Raw genomic sequence first — 18630 nt, 5'->3', positions numbered from 1 at the left:
AACCAATAGTACAAATGAAAATATACCTCAACAAAAAAGACCTCCATTTATAAAGTGCATCACTCCCTTCTACGTTCAGAGGGGAGTCCCTTGAAATCGAGGGAGCCCCTCGCAATGTGGGCTGTAAACTCTGAATTACTTTAACCGTGCATGTGGTAAGGTACAAGCATGGGGTTTCCAGCCAAAGGGGTCATGATTACTTACAAAGATGAGGAAAGTTTATATTGATCATAAAGTTACATAGGTGGTTGTAAAGAGGAAATCCTCAAATGGTACTTGCATTGTGTCTGAATTTCTTCCATTTTTCCTGAATACGTTGTACTCTTGTCTCTCTATTGCGACGTGGTACATCTGCAGTTTCCCATGGTGATTGTTTCATCCTTATCCCCGGCAGTTCTACTTCGGGTATCAGGTTTCCAGCATCAATCAGTCCTCTTCTCCCCAGATGGGCAGTCACCTCCTGTGCATCATTATAGATTACCAGTCCAATGTTAAAATAAACTCGTAGGCCTGCCGGGTAGAGTGTCTGGAAACGAAGGCCTTTTTCTTTTAGAACTCTTTGGATAGTGGCGTACGCCTTTCTCTTCACCAAGGTGTCACTGGTATAATCTTACTAAAAAAAACTTGTCTCCCTTTATACTGAATGTCTTTTTTTGTCTATGCAGACCGGAGGACAAGCTCTAGTCTTAAACTCAAGGAAACCTATAACAACAGATCTCGGGTTGGATTCCTGCAGAGGCTTGGGGCCTAACAAATGGTGGCATCTTTGTATTCCTAGCGGGGTGTCGGGAAGTCCCAGCTCGGTCTTAATAAAATTGTCAGTGAATTCCAGTATATTATTTCCTTCTGCACCCTCCGGTATGCCATGAATATGTACATTATTTCTTCGTGAGCGTGCCTCCAAGTCTATTAGCCGTGCCCGAAGGTGCTCTTGTAGTTCAAGTGTGTGGAAGAGCACTTCTTTTACATCCATACAAAGTTCCTCCATTTCAGACACTCTCCGTTCAGTCTCCTCAATCCTTTGAGCCATTTCTTTCAAGTCAGTGTCAATAACACTCAGCTTCTCGTTCATCTCTTCTCTAAAGTCTGATATTTCTTTTTTGAGTAGTCCCGCTGCTTCTCCAACTTCTCTTTTCACATCCACGTGAACCTCCTTTATTTTGGCAATTATACTGGCTTTCATGGCCTCCATGGTCTCTTGGTTGGCTAACTTGCTAACGTCTGCATAGCAGCCTTCGCTTTTGCGTGCAAGTGATCGGTCTTCTTGAGCATTTGTTTGCATGTTTGCTCTTGTTTTTCTTTTATTTCTCCCTTTCATACTATTTTAGCAATTTTACAACTTTACACCGGGTAAATCCTAGGGGGAAAAACAGAGCCGCTGGAAGCTGTTAAATTACCCTGCTGCTTGCACTTCCGCCATACCGGAAGTCAGCTTGGTCGTCTCTGGCACAGCTGGTTGCTGGCAGAGCCCATGGGCACGTCACTGCAACCCCCTCTGGCCTCTGCTCCATGGATGCTGGGTGACCCCTCATCAGGGGCTCTCGTTAGCTCTTCCCAGGAGGGGGGCACGGTTGCCCCTCTGGTGGTCCTCCTCGGGTTCTCGTACTCTGGCCGTCCGGATGTCTGGGGCCTGGATCTCCTCCATAGCTGCTTCATGCCGTGGGGGACGGGGCTGTGGCTCCCCACACTCCCTAGCAGATAGTTACATGGAGAAACCTTTGGAATACAAGCGCGCTGATCCACACAGGTGTTCACAGACACAAACGACACCTTTCTTGGCTGCTACCTCAAAGCACATTGTGCGCTGTCGATCTTGCTTACTGCACAATAACATTTAATATTTAGTATCTACTGTTTTTACTGTTAGTTAAACAGCTAGTTTATAGTGATGGTGTTGTACTTATTATGTTGCTCTTTTTATTTTGTCTGTGAAGGTTCTCAGTCATCCAGGTCATCGTAGTCAAAGGAGTTTGCAAAGAAAAAAGCGTCTGGACTTCTTTAAGTTGCTTGAAGACGTTTCACCTCTCATCCGAGAAGCTTCTTCAGTTCTAAGGTCAAATGGCCGAGAGTCCCAGATTTAAACCCAGTGGGAGTATCCCCCCAAAGAGGGACAAAGGACCCCCTGGTGATCCTCTAATCACATGCGCCAAGGTGTGAAAGCGGGTGTGGGACCTAATCAGCCAGGGTTTCGGGTGAGCTCATTGTGAAACCTGGCCCCACCTTGTCATGTGAATTCCTGAGGTCAGATGGCCCAGGATGTGAGTGGGCATTAAGGCGTCTGGGGAGGGAACTCAAAACTGGATTATAGATGGCAGACAGTTGGTGTCGTAAACCACCACCTCTGTTCAAAGATGGTCGCTCACAGTGGACATAGATGGCTTCTTTCACTCCTCTTTCAAACCATCTGTCCTCTCTGTCCAAAATGTGAACATTGGCATCCTCGAAAGAGTGACCTTTATCCTTAAGATGCAGGTGGACTGCTGAGTCTTGTCCCATGGAGGTGGCTCTTCTATGATGTGCCATGCGCTTGTGAAGTGGCTGTTTGGTCTCTCCAATGTAGAGGTCTGGGCATTCCTCACTGCACTGTACAGCATACACCACGTTGTTAAGTCTGTGTTTTGGAGTTTTGTCTTTCGGGTGAACCAGTTTGTGTCTGAGTGTGTTGCTGGGTCTGAAGTACACTGGGATGTCGTGCTTGGAGAAAACTCTCCTGAGTTTCTCTGATACACCGGCTACATAGGGGATGACAATGTTGTTGCGTCTGTCTTTCTTATCCTCCCTCGCTGGTGTCTGATCTTCTTTTCTGTGCCTCTTTGCTGACTTTATAAACGCCCAGTTCGGATAACCGCATGTTTTCAGTGCTTCCTTTACATGTATGTGTTCCTTCTTTTTCCCTTCAGGCTTAGAGGGAAAAAGCCTGAAGGGAAAAAGAAGGAACACACACATGTAAAGGAAGCACTGAGAAACTCAGGAGAGTTTTCTCCAAGCACGACATCCCAGTGTACTTCAGACCCAGCAACACACTCAGACACAAACTGGTTCATCCAAAAGACAAAACTCCAAAACACAGACTTAACAATGTGGTGTATGCTGTACAGTGCAGTGAGGAATGCCCAGACCTCTACATTGGAGAGACCAAACAGCCACTTCACAAGCGCATGGCACAACATAGAAGAGCCACCTCCATGGGACAAGACTCAGCAGTCCACCTGCATCTTAAGGATAAAGGACACTCTTTCGAGGATGCCAATGTTCACATTTTGGACAGAGAGGACAGATGGTTTGAAAGAGGAGTGAAAGAGGCCATCTATGTCCACTGTGAGCGACCATCTTTGAACAGAGGCGGTGGTTTACGACACCAACTGTCTGCCATCTATAATCCAGTTTTGAGTTCCCTTCCCAGACGCCTTAACGCCCACTCACATCCTGGGCCATCTGACCTCAGGAATTCACATGACAAGGTGGGGCCAGGTTTCACAATGAGCTCACCCGAAACCCTGGCTGATTAGGTCCCACACCCGCTTTCACACCTTGGCGCATGTGATTAGAGGATCACCAGGGGGTCCTTTGTCCCTCTTTGGGGGGATACTCCCACTGGGTTTAAATCTGGGACTCTCGGCCATTTGACCTTAGAACTGAAGAAGCTTCTCGGATGAGAGGTGAAACGTCTTCAAGCAACTTAAAGAAGTCCAGATGCTTTTCTTTGCAAACTCCTTTGCCTCTTTTTATTTTGTTTTCTCTTCTGTTTTTTGCTTCTCTCGACAGGTGATCCAGGTGACCCCCCCCCCCCCCCTTCACTATCTCTTCTCCCTCTGTTTTCATGCTCTCCCTCTCTTTCTTTCATTCTGTCTTTCTCCCTGTCCTATCCCCCAGTCATGTCTGTCCTGTCTGTAAGAACCGAAAATAAAATAAAACAAATACATAATTATAATAAAGGTCAATCAAATGAACCAATAAGGCAAGGCCATGATGATCCACTTGGTAAAGAAAATCAATTCTGATGACTAAAAATCCAAACGGGACAGGCAAAAAAATAAATAATAAAAAAAAATCTATATACATAAAATACGCACGCGCACGCGCACACACACACACACACACACACACACACACTACTGTGATTCATTATTATCAGGATGTCCTAAAAACTCCCTGAAAAGCCTTCAGCAATGGGACTGACAGGGACTAGAAAGAGAGCTCCAGTCACTCGCTGGTAAAACTTCCAGCAGCAGATCCACATTCCAACAACAGGATAATTTTAACAGCTACAACATTCTCTGTGTCTTGAGTGTCACTCAAGTGTTTGCTTTTCTTATTTTTTAAGCTTGAGGGCTTAAAAGAATCAGGAAGTTGTGCTGTTAGTAAGGTCGCATGTAAAGGAGAGCGTGAGGCTTTGCTATAGGAAAATCTGAACTCATCTGAACTCTGAACTCAGGTAGGTAAGTAATGAGGTCTTCTTTATGTATAGATATAAATATATTTCACCCGTATATCAGCAGCTATTGCGCTAATCCTATAAAAATCATCCAAGAAGAATAATTTCCTGTTCAGGAAAGAGAAGAATCCTCTGTGATCGATACATATGTGAGTATTTTACTGTTGGTGCTCCTTAATTGATGCAGCACACCTGATTGTTCTGTAAATAGTTTTAATTGGTTGTATAAAAAACGCCTGAGGCCTTGGCTGCATTTTTAGGTAAATAGTACCACACAACTTTGTTGTTTGCAAAACTTGTGCATAATGTTTTAAAAATGTACAATTTCTATTTGCATTTCAAGTTGCGAAAATGATTCGTAAAACATGTTTGTGGGTTTTACAGTAAAAAATATAACTTTTTCTACTCAGATTTTGAATTTTTTGACTGAATTTAGATCAATTGTGCTAATATAGTATGCCTAAATGAAAAAATAACTCAAATTTCAGATATTTGAGGTTGTGCTGAAGATAATGATACCAAACATCGCAAGATAAACAGTTTTTAAAGGTGAAATATAGAGGTAAAGTCAAAAGTAGTCAAAAATGGCCAATTATACCCTGGACCCTAGAGGGTTAAGGCGACATTTTAAATAGTTAAATAGTTTTAAATACTTTATATAAAGTTTGTGTCAGGAAGGACCTCCGGTGTGAAAACTGCGCCCAATCAAATTCAGCAATCTGTGGTGGCGTCCAGTTTGAAAATAAGAGAGCTGTTAAAAGTACCTCTCATTGAATAGTTACTTAGATTAGATTACTTGCAAATATTAATTACACTTTCATGTACGGTGCTGTACAAAACTCTTGAGCCACCTTTCTGTAATATTTTCTTTATGTTTTCTTTCCAAGTTGCCAGACTTTTTTTTCACTTTTAAGATGGTCTGGAGCGATAGCTCTCCAAGATTCCTGAAGGTCTTTAAATTTTTTTTTTTCTGGTTGGGTTTTTGGGGGGATTTCTTTTCACTCATTATGTATCCAGTACTTGTACCTGACCATCTTTACAGGAATGCTTGGGGGTATTTTTAGCCAGTTAACAGTTCATTCAAGCATTAAAAACACTTAATTCAAGTTGAAAGCAAGTTGCAAAACCTTAAAGTCTTTTTGATCATTGCACAGTTTCACTTTGTACTGTAGTAAGAAAATGGAGTACTGTACTAGATTGTGCTCAAAAAACGCTAACAGTAATCACTGAAATTAGCATAATAACATATAAATAATTAATCTGGCACAGATTTTTTCGCCCTTTCTGATACACCCGATGGGGATTTGTGCCTCCTCCCAGTCTGCAATTAGGAATGTGTGTTAGGTGACTATTAACCACTAAATTACCGAGCCACCAAAATCAATCAATCAATTAAATTTTATTTAAATAGCCATTTTTACACAACTTTGCAGCTCAAACTGTACACAGCATACACAACAAAGCCCCAGCATAGTCACTGTAATTATAACCACTGCTAAGCCCATCAGGTAGAAAGCTCCTGAATGTTCCAACCACAGATTCAAAACCTGAAGGTGACTGACTGTTGTTCATTAACCTGCACAAGGAAGTCAATCTCACTCTGTCAGCATGTTTGGAAATGGGAAATGGGTGCAGTGATTTACTGGAACATGTGGAAACAAACATGATAATACAATATAAGGCAAACACAGAGTTTGTACAAGTTGCAAAACCTTTAAAAAGCTTTAAAGTCAATATTTGGGTAGCCTTGATTAACCCTTTGCTTTTCCTTCTCACAATAGGTCACAACACAGTCGAGAGTCACACTTCAGTCGTAACTATTGAATCTTACAATAAGCAGTACACATCAATGGGTGCTCATACAGCAAATGGCATAATCTTATAATATACATGTGAATAATATTTGACCTAAATACAAAGGTTAAATGCTTAACATGGTGACTCTCATATATAAAAACATTCCAGTGTAGGTTCATAGTGTATTTGTGTATGTATGATTATTAACTACATTAACTGCCCTGTTACTGTACCACTTTAATAAACCATGGTGAGGGCAAATCAAGTGTCAACCAAAGTGTTGAACAGAGGGACAATGTAGTCTAAGTGGGTGAGAGATTTAAGAGTTTTGCTCTCTGGTTACAAAGAAAGAAACTTTAAGGATTCTCCAGGTCACCAACAACCCATCTATGTTTATATATGGTGATATTGTTACATTAAAGATGTACACTTTACAATCCTGAAAAATGAAGTTCAAAGAAAGCTCCAAATTACCATGACATTCATTTCCCTGACGAATGTATGCAAATGTCTGACAACAATTGTAATAACTCTGCTATTAACTTGTCTTAATTATACACTTTCACATTTAAATAAGTGAATACATTATATTCAGATTTAAAATTGGATCATCTCCAAACAGTCATGTCAGCCTATGTGTTTATGAATCACTCTACATTTAATCAGTAGTTAATCAGTAGCGGCACAAGCACTTGATCCCTGGCTGCTCCAGTCTGCACGCCAAAATATTCTTGGGGAAGATTCTGAACCCGGAGATGCTATTATGTGTTCCTATGTGATGTCAGTTACATCTCCTTTCTTTTAGTCATTTCACCATTTTCCTCCAGGAAGTAACCACCCCCAAAAATTACACCTGCAGATCCACATTCCAACAACATGGAGGCGTGAAGCGCTGTCATTTCATTGTCACTCAGATGTTTGTTTGGGGGGTTTTTTGTGGTTTGGTTTTTGGCTCAAAGACTCAAAAGGGGAAGGACCCGAGAGGTGGATGCTAGTAACGTGGCAGCTGCTGTGGATGATAGACGAGAGCTCGAGAAGGCTTTGACACAGGAATTCTATCTGAACTCAGGTGAGCAGTGAGGTCTTATTCAAATATATAGATGTAAAGCTTTGTATGTATTTTCAAATCAGCAATGCCACACTGTCTGACTCTGTTTGACAGAAACCGTATTAGTGGCCGAAGTCGAGTGTGTTTAATTTCATTACATGAATGTTGCCTTTTTAAAAAAAATTGGAACAACATGAATTATTTCTGTGATCTGAAGCTAAAGCTGAATGTTCATTGGACAACATGTGTCTGAATTTAAAACTTAATTGTACATTTTTAATGCAGACAACAAAGAGGAGTATAAGGTACGTCACATGCTATGATGTAGGAAAATGACACAACAGCTTCAACAGTTAGGCTGCTGCCAGTTGGTATCACCTAGTTCTGTATTTAGCCTGCCAAGACTGAGAGAGCCACACCTTAAAATGTACTCAAAGTGTAATTAGTCCAGAGATAGTTTGTTAGTCAGGTTGTTTGACTTGGAGGTATAATTCTTCTCACCTTGTGCTACTTGTTCTGTCTTTCATAAACTTGCTTTTCTTTTTTTCTCAATAACCTACAGTCACCTTGTTGTGATTACATTGTACTTCAACATTTACTGTGGGTTTTTTTTTTTTTTTTGCCATCATGGTGGTTTAGTAATTCCCTTCAGATGTGGCAAGAGCCCTTTTGTGAAATCGCATATTCTCGGTGGCGGCACAGATGTTATCAGGGAGCTCCGGTTTTTCTGGCTTGCTTAGAAAAACCATGATTGCGTACACCCATTTGGGTTGGGTTTTTTTCTCAATGAGTGATTTGTTATGTGACTTCAGTGAAGATCTATATTGTTCAGTCTTTTGAGTCTATAATTATTTCTCAGTGCCTCCTATTTTAGTTATTTATGTTTCTACAACACTGAGTGAACTGCCTTCAAGACATTCGGTGTTTATATTGTAATGCCTGTATTGTCTTTCCATACAGTAATAAAAGATAGTAGTTAAAAAGATTTCAACTCTGGAAACAAATTGAAATTAGACTGAATTAAAAACAAAAACTGAAAATCCATCCATCCTGGTCAGAGGCCCGAACAACCCCAACTGACTCCTTTCGATGTGGAGGAGGAGCAGCTCTACTCTGAGCCTCTCCCAGATGGCTGAACTCTATCCCTAAGGGAGAGGCCAGCCTCCCTTTGGAGAACACTCGTTTCTGCGACTTGTATCCACAATCTCGTTCTTTGTCCATAGGTGAGGGTAGGAACGTAGATGAAGCGGTGAATTGAGAGCTTTGCTTCTACACTCAGCTCTCTCTTCATCACGACAAATCGGTACCGCATCCACATCACTGCAGCCACAGCACCAATCCATCTGTCGATCCCCCACTCCCTTCTCCCGTCATATGTAACAATGATGCAGGATGAAAACAGCGTTGTTCTTCCTGAATCCAGAGTTCGAATAATGAACAGACTTTCCTTTCCACTGCCCTGGCATGGAGTTTCCAGTGGAGGCTAAGAAGTGGGATCCCCCTATAGTTTGAGCTCACCCTCTGTTCACCTGTCTTGAAAATGCGAACCACGCTGGTCTGCCAATCCAGAGGTACTGCCCCTGAGCTCCATGCAACATTGTAGAGGTGTGTCAACCAAGACAGCCCTACAAGATCCAGAGCCTTTAGGAACTCAGGGCAAACCTCAAAGTATTGTGATGATTCTGATTAAAACTAAACATTTGTCTCTTTTATCTTCATCTATGTGTCCATATTCTCTTTCTTCTTTAGTAACAGAGCCCACTTAAAAACTGTGTAAAATTTGTGTGTATTTGTGATACAGGTCCATGATGGTGTGCGTGCTCCCAGTTGTCCTCCTGATCACATCATCAGCCTTGGTGTCCTCCTTAGGTAGAAAAAAATGACTTGAACTCACGTTAAAATGCAGGAATATGTGTACATGTGTGTTTTAATAGGTGTATAATTCCCTACAATGTCACCAGGGACAGTTTCTTTGCTTTCATGCCATCCTCGGTGGTTCCTGTTCGGGCGGAGATGTTTGTCTTTCTACCCAGTGTGGAGCTCCTGGAGTGATGCCAATGTAAATAGGCTGACAAATATATCATCGCATCATGATATCATGTGTCATTTAAAGATTAACATGAGAATCAGACATGAATTCTGTATACGTTTCTGTGACTTTCTGAAATAAATCTGTTTAAAATTTAAATTCTAAACCAATTTTAATGTGTGTGTCTTTCAGTTTCTATGCTCTCAGTCTGGAGGTGACCTTGTATCCATCCACACGCCAGAGGATCTGCAGTTTGTTGCTCAGGTAGCAAACACAAGCGCTCATGTGTGGCTGGGCGGTTACCAGGAGCAACAGGTTAGCAATGGTCATTTTTGCCACGTGCAATTTGGGTCATTTATTGTGAGCATCTCCTCCATTTGCCTTTCTCTTTTCTTTTTAAAGAACGGCTCCTGGTTCTGGACTGATGACACGCCCTTCAGCATCAGCAGCTGGATCAGTGGGGCAAAAACAGCAGGAGCAGCTGGGGCTTGTATGGAAATGACACCTAATGGTAGTTAAACACAACACAGATTCATAATAGAGATGAATTGTTGTGTGTTGCAATCAGGAAAAAACCCAAATTGGAGACACTCCTTATTTTACCAGAAGGAACGAAGAGAGCAACCTGATTTTTGTTTGTTTGTTCCTGTGCTGCTAATCTTTGTGCATTTAGCCAGCTGAATTCAACAACATGTAAGCCGATGTTACACAAGTTACCATGGCTGATTTTCAAACCTGCATAGAAGTGGAATTCAAATGATTACTTATTGTCCTGTTACACTGACCATGAGCACCACAGCCACTGTGCACCAGTCCAACACAGTGATTTACTGTGAATTCACCACATCACTGCAAACTAACTTGTTTATCCTCGACTAAACTGCAGAGTATTTTCAACTCAACGTTAGTGTACTTAGTTTGTTTTGCATGTCATTTTACAATATGAACACACAGAACTCAAAACACGTCATACACAGATCCAATATGTGATTAAAAATGAAGATCCAATCTTTAAAACTGCAGTTTATAAAGCATCACTGAGCACTCATTACCTTTGATTGTAAACTCTCTTCTTTGTCTCCTGTCCTGTCTTTTTTTTTTTTGCATCTTTCTCCATATCTGACGAACATTATCTTGCACTCTTTTCTCTCCCAGGGAAATACAGCAGTTAGACGTCTATCAGGCATCACACTGTGTGCTGCTAAATGCACATGTATGGTAGCTGATGTTTGTTGAGCTTAATAATGATACATATATTGTATGTCCTTTGCCTCTTTCTTGATTTGCAATAAGCATCAGGGATTTTTTATGTCCATCAGTTTAGGTTCAGATCGGTTTAGTTCATGCTGTGTCTGACGTGAGCAAGATTTGAACATAAACATCTGTTTTGACTGAGGAGATAACGTAGCTATTTCTGCCACGGTTACTGCGTTGTTGTTTTTTTAAAGAAAGTTAAAGTAAATAAATCAGAATGTTTCTTGTGTTGCTTCGCACTCAGATGGAAAGCTGCAAAGCGCCCCGTGTGACGAGCTCAAGTTCTACATCTGCTCCATGAATGCCAGGTAGGCAATAATCAGGTTCTTCAAAGTATTTACTGTAAAATCCTGTATTTAAAAGAGTTTAAAACTTTTCTAAATTCATCAAAGTAACTATTAACATCGTGTGAAGACATACCAACGGGAGCTGAAGCAGGGCTGGGCTCTACTTTTTTAATTACAAGAAGGACCTTTAAGTTGACCTCACACTAAACCACAGTGCTGTTAAAGTCAACAAAGTACGGAAAATGAAATCTGTGATGTTTAAAATTTACATTCAGAGACGAGAACAGATGTCACGTGTACATTTTTTTTCTTAAAATAGAAACAAATAAAAAACAAAAGATTATATACTGTGAAAGAATGCGTAATGCAAAAGAGCTGTATTGAAATATCCCAGCTAAATGTACACTAACTGTCATAGAAAGAAACTCATAACAGCAAAAAATGCAAAACAGCAAATTAAATCACACAAAAAAGTCATACATGGACATAAATCATGGACCACAAATTTAGTGAGGCAAGAACAATCATGAACAGGTATTTAAAATTGAATTCTGCAAAAACATGTTCAAAAAAAAATAAAATAACCAAAATGTACACAATACAACCTCAATGACATTAACAAAAAAAAACAAAATGAGACAGAAAACTAAAAAGTGATACAGATAAATTAATCAAAGCTACAAAGTTACCAAAATGAGATGCAAAATGACCTGAAGTAACATAAAATCACACAAAACAGCCAAAAATGTGAACAAAACAACCACAATAAGAGAAAAATGATCTTCAGGAAAGTAAAACTAACCAAAATGAGACTGAAAACAATTAGAAAGAGATATGAATACACGAAATGGAACAAAGGTTCCCAAAAATATGTATAAAATGAGCAAAATATACATAAAGCAACCAAAAAAGACGTAAAATAACCACAACAAAACAGAAAAAAACTTAATTCTAAAAACAGAGCTACAAAGTTACAAAAAGAATGTGTAAACTGATTGAAAGTGACAGAAAACCACTAAGAGACACAAATAGACTAAAAAGGGCTACAAAAGCACCAAAAATGTTTGTAAAGTGACCGCAGTGAGACACAAATGATCGTAAGGAGAGGAGAAACAACCAACATAAGACAGAGAAAAATCATAAAGTGATATAAAATCATTATAAAGATATAAAATTGATTGAAAGAGTCGTGACCTGTCTTGCCCTGTGGCTGCTTGGATGGGTTCCTTTTTATTTTTTGTTTATGGAGACTCTTATACATTTTCTTCACGGTGATCTCCTGTTTATCTTCAGCTCTGCTGTCATTGAAAGCACCGAGGAGAAACCTGAACCAGGTGAGACTTTAACAACACTGTTGAGCTCATTCATACACACCTGTGTGTTCATGGCCCTAGTGGCCATTAGAGGAACTGCAGCTTTAGAGGTACGTTCACTAGTGTCCCGCCTGCTCACTCAGGTATTGTCCCCGGCGTGGATTTGTTTGATGTCCTTTGGAGCAAAAGCGATGCACTAGCAGAGGAGATCCTCCACTCGTACTCCTTTATAAGAGAGCTGCGGTCTGGTCGTGTGACAGAGCAGTGCTACTCCAGCTTCATGCAGCAGGAGGCGCTGTATTTGACCCGAGTCAGAAGCACTCTGGAGGTATGAGGTCACCATGTTTATCCCAGAATCAGCGGCTGTGAATGCTTTAAATTCTCACAACCTTTTTCCAGACCAGCTCTTTTATAGACCTTCAGACTTTGGCTCCTTCTTTGACTTTTCTTGCAGGTCCTGATTCGTAATCTAGAGGAGACTGACGACATTAGGCCACTGCTGCTGGACACACTTAAACTCTACAGCAGCACAAACCAGGTGAAACCATTTTCCTGCAGCAGTCAAAAGAAAAACACACCACTGAAACAAAACAGTTCATGCAAAATGAATTAAATTAATTGTGATTCACTTTGTATTGTCCATCAGAGCCTCCTGGCTTCACCTCCCCCACAGGGCCTCTATTATCCTCTCCAACTGTACCACTTTGTGGTTTTGGAGGAGCCGGTTTATTGGTTAGTGGCTCTGTCGGCCCGGTCCTGTCTACGTTACTTCCTGGCTCAAAAACTGCTTCGCAAGCCGCTGATGTCCAGGTCCATGACTAACAGCTTCTACCAGAAGTGGAGCAAAGACAGCATGAAGGAGGTCACCTGGATAAACAGGTACATCATAACAGTTTGACGGGCGACGTTTGGACGTGCGGTGTCGTGCAGAATACTTACTCGGCATTCCTCTTTTCCAGTTTTTCCAGTGTTTCACAGTATCTGTCAGCATTTATTGTGGTCCCAACAGACACAAAGTCAACCAGCAATACCCTCTTTGGTCCCAAAACACAGTCGCGCACTGCACGAGCGGCTATGAGATGGGCATTGTAAAACTGCCACAGTGTCTACAAAAATGCATCGACCAAAATGGCGATCATGTAGAAAAATAAATAAGTCGTCAAGCTTTAAAATGATGTAATGAATGGTTGTGTGTGTTTCTGAAACAATAGGAGATCTTACTTTTGGGATTGCCCTCGTATTTACACATACTGTACAAACATCATGAACGAGTAAATGAATAGACTTAGAGGGACAAAGGGTTTGGTCCCACAAAGATACAGAAAGACCAACGGCAAATGTAAAACAACCAAAAAAGTCACTAAATTGTCAAAATGAGTCATAATGAGACAGAAAATTATCAACAAACTAAATTAAGACCGCAAACAACCAAAAAGAAAAAATGGACACAAAGCAACAAACAGCTGGAGACACAATTGATCATAAGGAACTCAAAAACAACCAAACAATATTTAAAATATCAAAAACACACACAAATTGACGAGAAAAGGCAAATAAAATCACCAGAAACACAACAATCACCAAAGCTAGTCGTAAAACCACCAAAAACACGTGAACGCAAACATGTCAGAAACTGGCACAAAGGAAAAAAGTAACAACAACAACATGAGATTTAAAATGACCTAAAAAAATACACAAAGTAACAAAAACAAGTATCAAACTCCCGCAGTGAGACACAAATGATCACAATGAGATTCAGTTCCATTTTATTTATATACACCAGTCACCTCACGGCACTTAATATTGTAAGAAACAACAACACAAATGAAAATGAAAATAAACTAAAAGAAGAAGCACTGAACACAAACCTCCACCATGCCGCTCATTCTCTGAACAGTATCTACTTTTAAGGGAATCGTTGTGTATTTTCTATTTATTCATTTTGGTTTTGGATTTTTAGAAGAGTACTACTGTACTACTACTATCTTATGTAATATCATCTAATATTATACTGTACTGAAATTGCACACGACACATGTAAGAATCATGGTTTGTTGGTTATCAGGCTTTTTCTCAATTTCACACCAATAAAACGTTAAGTTGACCTTGGGGATCTCAGTGGATCTAAGCCAAGTTTTAATGGATTGTTAACATGAACCCACTCCACACCACAACAAAGTTTCATTAGAATTCATTCAATGCTTTTCAAACTGCCGCTAAAGCTACCAAAAACTTAAACACAGAGGTAATAAGCTATAAAATGACCAAAAGGAACAGACGAAAAAGAGAGGTGTAAAGTCAAAAAAGAGATGGAAAATGTTTAAAAACAAACTACAAAGATGAGCTACAGAACTAAAAAGTGTGCTGACATCACATTGTATTATCATTATTAACATGGGGATTGCGTTATCTTCACCCATCTTTGGCTGTAAAAACTTGAGCTTTTAAGATATATTTGTGAAGTTATAGCCTCATCGTAGAGCGTCATAGTGAAAAATAAAGTGTGCTGCACAGCTCTCTCTATGCCGTTTCATGTGTGACATTACTGGACATGATGTCTTGAAAACTGTGGACACTAGACTGCTGACAAACAAACAGACAGACAAACAGAGCTGATTACATCCCCCGTCCTTTTGGAGGGTGAACAATGATGCAGAAAGGAACCACAGTGAGATCCTAAATGTCCCAAATTTTCCTTTTTTCTTAGTGTGCCATCTCTGCTCTTCAACTTTTGAGCTTTTGTGTTTTACTTTTCTCTTTGTGATGACAACAAACAGCCTTTTTTACTCCCTCTCTCTCTCTCTGTGACACAGGTACAAAAAGGTGATAAAGGAGAATCAGGATCATATGGATGTATTTAAAGCCATCAATATCTTCAGAGAGCACATGATGGCCCAGAAGGCTTTCTACAAGGCTCTGTAAGAACATATCAGTGTGCCTCTCTTTGTTTTCTGTTGCCTGGAGTTCAGTTTTTAATGTGTGCGTCTCTGCTGCAGGGTCTGTTCATCTGAAGAAGGCAAACAATGAAGGAGTGAAGCAAGGTGGGTCAGCTTCACTGTAGAGTCTGCAAACTGTAAAATGAATTACCATGATTGTTCTTGTTTGGTTTCAAAACTCAGTTCAGTCTTTCTGTTTTCAGAAGTTTTATGGACAAGTGCATGTTCTTTTTTTTTTTGGCCTGCAGACAGACGTCATTTCTGGGATGAAGGAAACAACTTTAACTCTCTTCAATCAAGAAAGCTTGATCAAACAATCGCTGCGTTCTGAGAAGCTTGGAAAGAAAAGCAACTGGACTTCTTTGTTTCACGTTTCATCTCTGAGGTGAAACGTCTTCAAGAAACTCAAAGAAGTCCAGTCAGTATTCTTTCCAAGCTCTTTGGATTGCTGTTAAGGATTTTTTATGACATATATACCTGTATACACTGGACATATACTGACATATATGCTATGTAACCATATATGCTCGTATACACTATATATATATTGTACTGGAGTGTTTTATACATTGGAATCACTGTGTTAAGCTTCTAATCTACATATTCACATATCACAATACTCAAATATTTAGGTCAAATATTATGTACAATTATATTAACGAGGTTTGTGCCACTTGTTTTATGAGCACGTGTTGATCAGTACTGCTTGAAATATAGTAATTAGGATCAATAAGTAACCTTTGATCATGTTATATCCATGGTGACAAGTCCAAACACGGTCAATCCAACTTGGCACCTGGGACTCTCTCTCTCTGCTCATCTTCATTGCCCCACGTTGTGAACAGCCCTCCTATAGCCGATACGGTAAACACACCTGGCCCCACTGAGGATGCACCTGGCATTCTGTTTTCTCACCTCAGGTACCCAATGTCGAGAAAAACCTTTCCTTATCAAATGTCATCGCCTATTGCTGGCAACAAAACCTCACAAAAGTGTCAGACTTTTGGACTCACTTTGGCCAGAAAACTGACAAAGGAACACAATTATAAATGATGGATGCTGGGAATAGCTCTCGGCAAGTTGTGGAAAGTTGTGTAACACAAATGTCGGAGATTAAAGAAAGGAACAAAGTGCACGTAGGAATGACAACTTACTGGGGAACAGTAGTGGTTTTTGATACGGGCGACACGGGCGGTTGCCCGGGGCAGCATCGTGGTGGGGGGCGGCATCACAGGCAAAAAAAAAAAAAAAATTGCTCGTACTCATGCTGCCCCGACGTCATTCCAGCGCATAACGTCGGGGCATAGTCATAGGCACCGATCGGTTTTCAATCACCCATTTGCTGGGAGTAAGGGCGCCCTCCGTTTGTGAGGTGCGCCTGCTGCTTGCGGCACAGGGAGGAGAGGGCGGGGCGGCAGGGGACTCTGGCTGGCTGGAGCAGCATCTAATAACCAACTCGCAAAAATAGAGCACATTTCATTCATAATGTTGTAAATCCAAGCCCATTATGTATTCATGATTTGAATCCTGGGTTGTGTGAAATCCCAGAAATACACCTTAGACAAAGTGAATCTGTGAACTAAGGTGTAGGTCTGTTAGGTTATGTTGTGGTGATCCTCGGGTTGGGGGATTTGTGTTCATACTGGAGTGCAACATTAAAACTAATGGAAGATGGACAAGAAAAGTTCAAAGTCATCAGGTCCTCAGTTTAGAAAAAATAGAAAAGAAGAGGAGGAGAAATGAGCAAAAGATACAGGTAAGCAGATGTGTCATTGGATAATGGCAGGTCATCCTGAAACAATCAGAATACTTTATTAATCCCTAAGGAAATTATGTGGGTTACAGTTGCTCCAAGAAGAAATGGTAAAAATAGTAACAGTAACAGACTAAACTCCAAACAATACAATATGTTACAGATTTTAATATTAATTAGTCAGTGTCAGTTGTTGATTTGTCCTGTTCTCATTGTATGACAAATTATGATGGCTGTTTGGTAGCTGTTTGCATACAATGCATACTCTCGCTCTCTCTCTTCATATGTGCGTGTGAGTGTATTTTTCTCTGGTGAAATTCAGTATGGTTCCGACAACAGTTTTATGTTAATGTACAATCCTTAATTTGTTTTATGTGTGTGTGTGTGGGGGGGGGGTCTTAACTTAATCATGTTAAGACCACATGTTGTAGTCTGTCATGTGTTGTCATGTCGGCGTCCCATTATGTTTCCTGTTTTATTTTGAAGAGTCTGGTGTTTCCATGTTCAGCATGTTTAGTTCTTCCTCCCCCAGTGGCGTCATTATGTTCATTCATATCAGCTGTTTCCCCATGTGTTTCCACCTCCCCTGATCACCTCCTGTGTGTATTTAGCCTCTGAGTTCTCGTTCATTCCTTGTCTGCTATGTCTGCTATTTTGCCATGCTCATGCCATGCTTTCAAGATCTTCATGTTCCAGGTTTTTTATGTTTAGCTTTGGTTCTCCCAGTTTGGGTTATTGTTTAGTTTCACCTTTGCCCTTTTGTTTTGTACTATTAACCAGACTTTTTTTTTTTAAACAATATTTTTTATTGCTTTTGCAACAGCATACAAAGGTTTGTTTTCACAGTAATATGCCGCAGTAATAAGAACATTGTTAACCAGTCTTAAATAAACCGCTCACTTTTGTTTAAGATTACATTTTTTCTGCTGCGTGTCAGCACTTGGGTCCTCCTGCTCACTCCACTCAGTCAGCTTTCCCAACTGTGACACATCTGTTTACATCCTGGGTCCTTTTTCAGCATTTATCCTCTTTTGTTTTGTGAAAGTCATTTAAAAATAAGACCACAAAATAATCAGAAAGAGATTTAAAATAACAGATTGAGCTTGATAGTTTTGGTATTATCCGACTGACAGGTAGACGTTGCCAAACCCAGTACCCTCACAAATTTAAAGAGTGTGATCTGGGAAAAAAAACTTCTTTGAAATTTTATGTGTTGTTTCTCCACCTTTTGAACCAAATCTTTTGTGTTTCATATACTTTGGCTAGGTTGTTTTTGTTAATGAGCATATGTAATAACTGGTGCTGGTACAACACAGTCATGCACCAAAGCCAGAATGATAGTGAAACCTTAAAAAGCATGTAAACCTATTCTAGCAGAAACCCCAGATAAATTAAACCCTCAAATAAATACCGAATTTGTGCAAAGTGTTGGAATGTTGCCTTTTTAATCCAAAGGGAGAACAACCAGCGAATGACCACTTCCTGTTCCAACATGACTGCATACCAGTGCACAAAGCAATGTCCATGAGGGCATCAATGACTGAGTTTAGTGTGGAAGAGCTTGACTGTCCTGCACTGAGTCCTGCCCTCAACATGACAGAACACCTTTGGGATGATTTAGAGCACAGACTGTGAGTCCAACTCTCATCCACCATCACCGTTGACCTCACAAATACACTTCTGAACAAATGGTCAAAAATTCCCGTAAACACCCCTAAACATTGTGGAAAGCCTTCCCAGAAGAGTTGAAGCTTTTATAGCTGCAAAGAGTTGGCCAA

The 18630-nt window shown here is 40.4% G+C and overlaps 2 protein-coding genes across 2 annotated transcripts in view; both read left to right on the top strand.

The window, feature by feature from the left end:
- Nucleotides 1-15340, top strand: part of LOC112841711 (uncharacterized) — a 35920-nt gene extending 20580 nt beyond the window's left edge. The window contains exon 13 of the mRNA XM_025901522.1: nucleotides 15306-15340. The gene's annotated coding sequence lies outside the window, so the exon portion shown is untranslated. The remainder of the gene's footprint in view (nucleotides 1-15305) is intronic.
- LOC102080694 (uncharacterized) lies at nucleotides 7176-15484 on the top strand. The gene is made up of 13 exons (XM_019363321.2): nucleotides 7176-7301; nucleotides 9082-9149; nucleotides 9242-9339; nucleotides 9502-9624; nucleotides 9712-9820; nucleotides 10808-10871; nucleotides 12144-12184; nucleotides 12307-12491; nucleotides 12618-12701; nucleotides 12810-13042; nucleotides 14977-15081; nucleotides 15160-15204; nucleotides 15348-15484. The coding sequence occupies exons 2-12, from the start codon at nucleotides 9086-9088 to the stop codon at nucleotides 15188-15190; spliced, it is 1137 nt and encodes a 378-aa protein (XP_019218866.1). The 5' UTR covers nucleotides 7176-7301; nucleotides 9082-9085; the 3' UTR covers nucleotides 15191-15204; nucleotides 15348-15484.
- Nucleotides 15485-18630: the final 3146 nt, after the last annotated feature.

The sequence above is a fragment of the Oreochromis niloticus genome, linkage group LG3 (assembly GCF_001858045.2).
Source record: "Oreochromis niloticus isolate F11D_XX linkage group LG3, O_niloticus_UMD_NMBU, whole genome shotgun sequence".
Classification (NCBI taxonomy): Eukaryota; Metazoa; Chordata; class Actinopteri; order Cichliformes; family Cichlidae; genus Oreochromis; species Oreochromis niloticus.
This window is presented reverse-complemented; position numbering and strand designations above follow the sequence as displayed.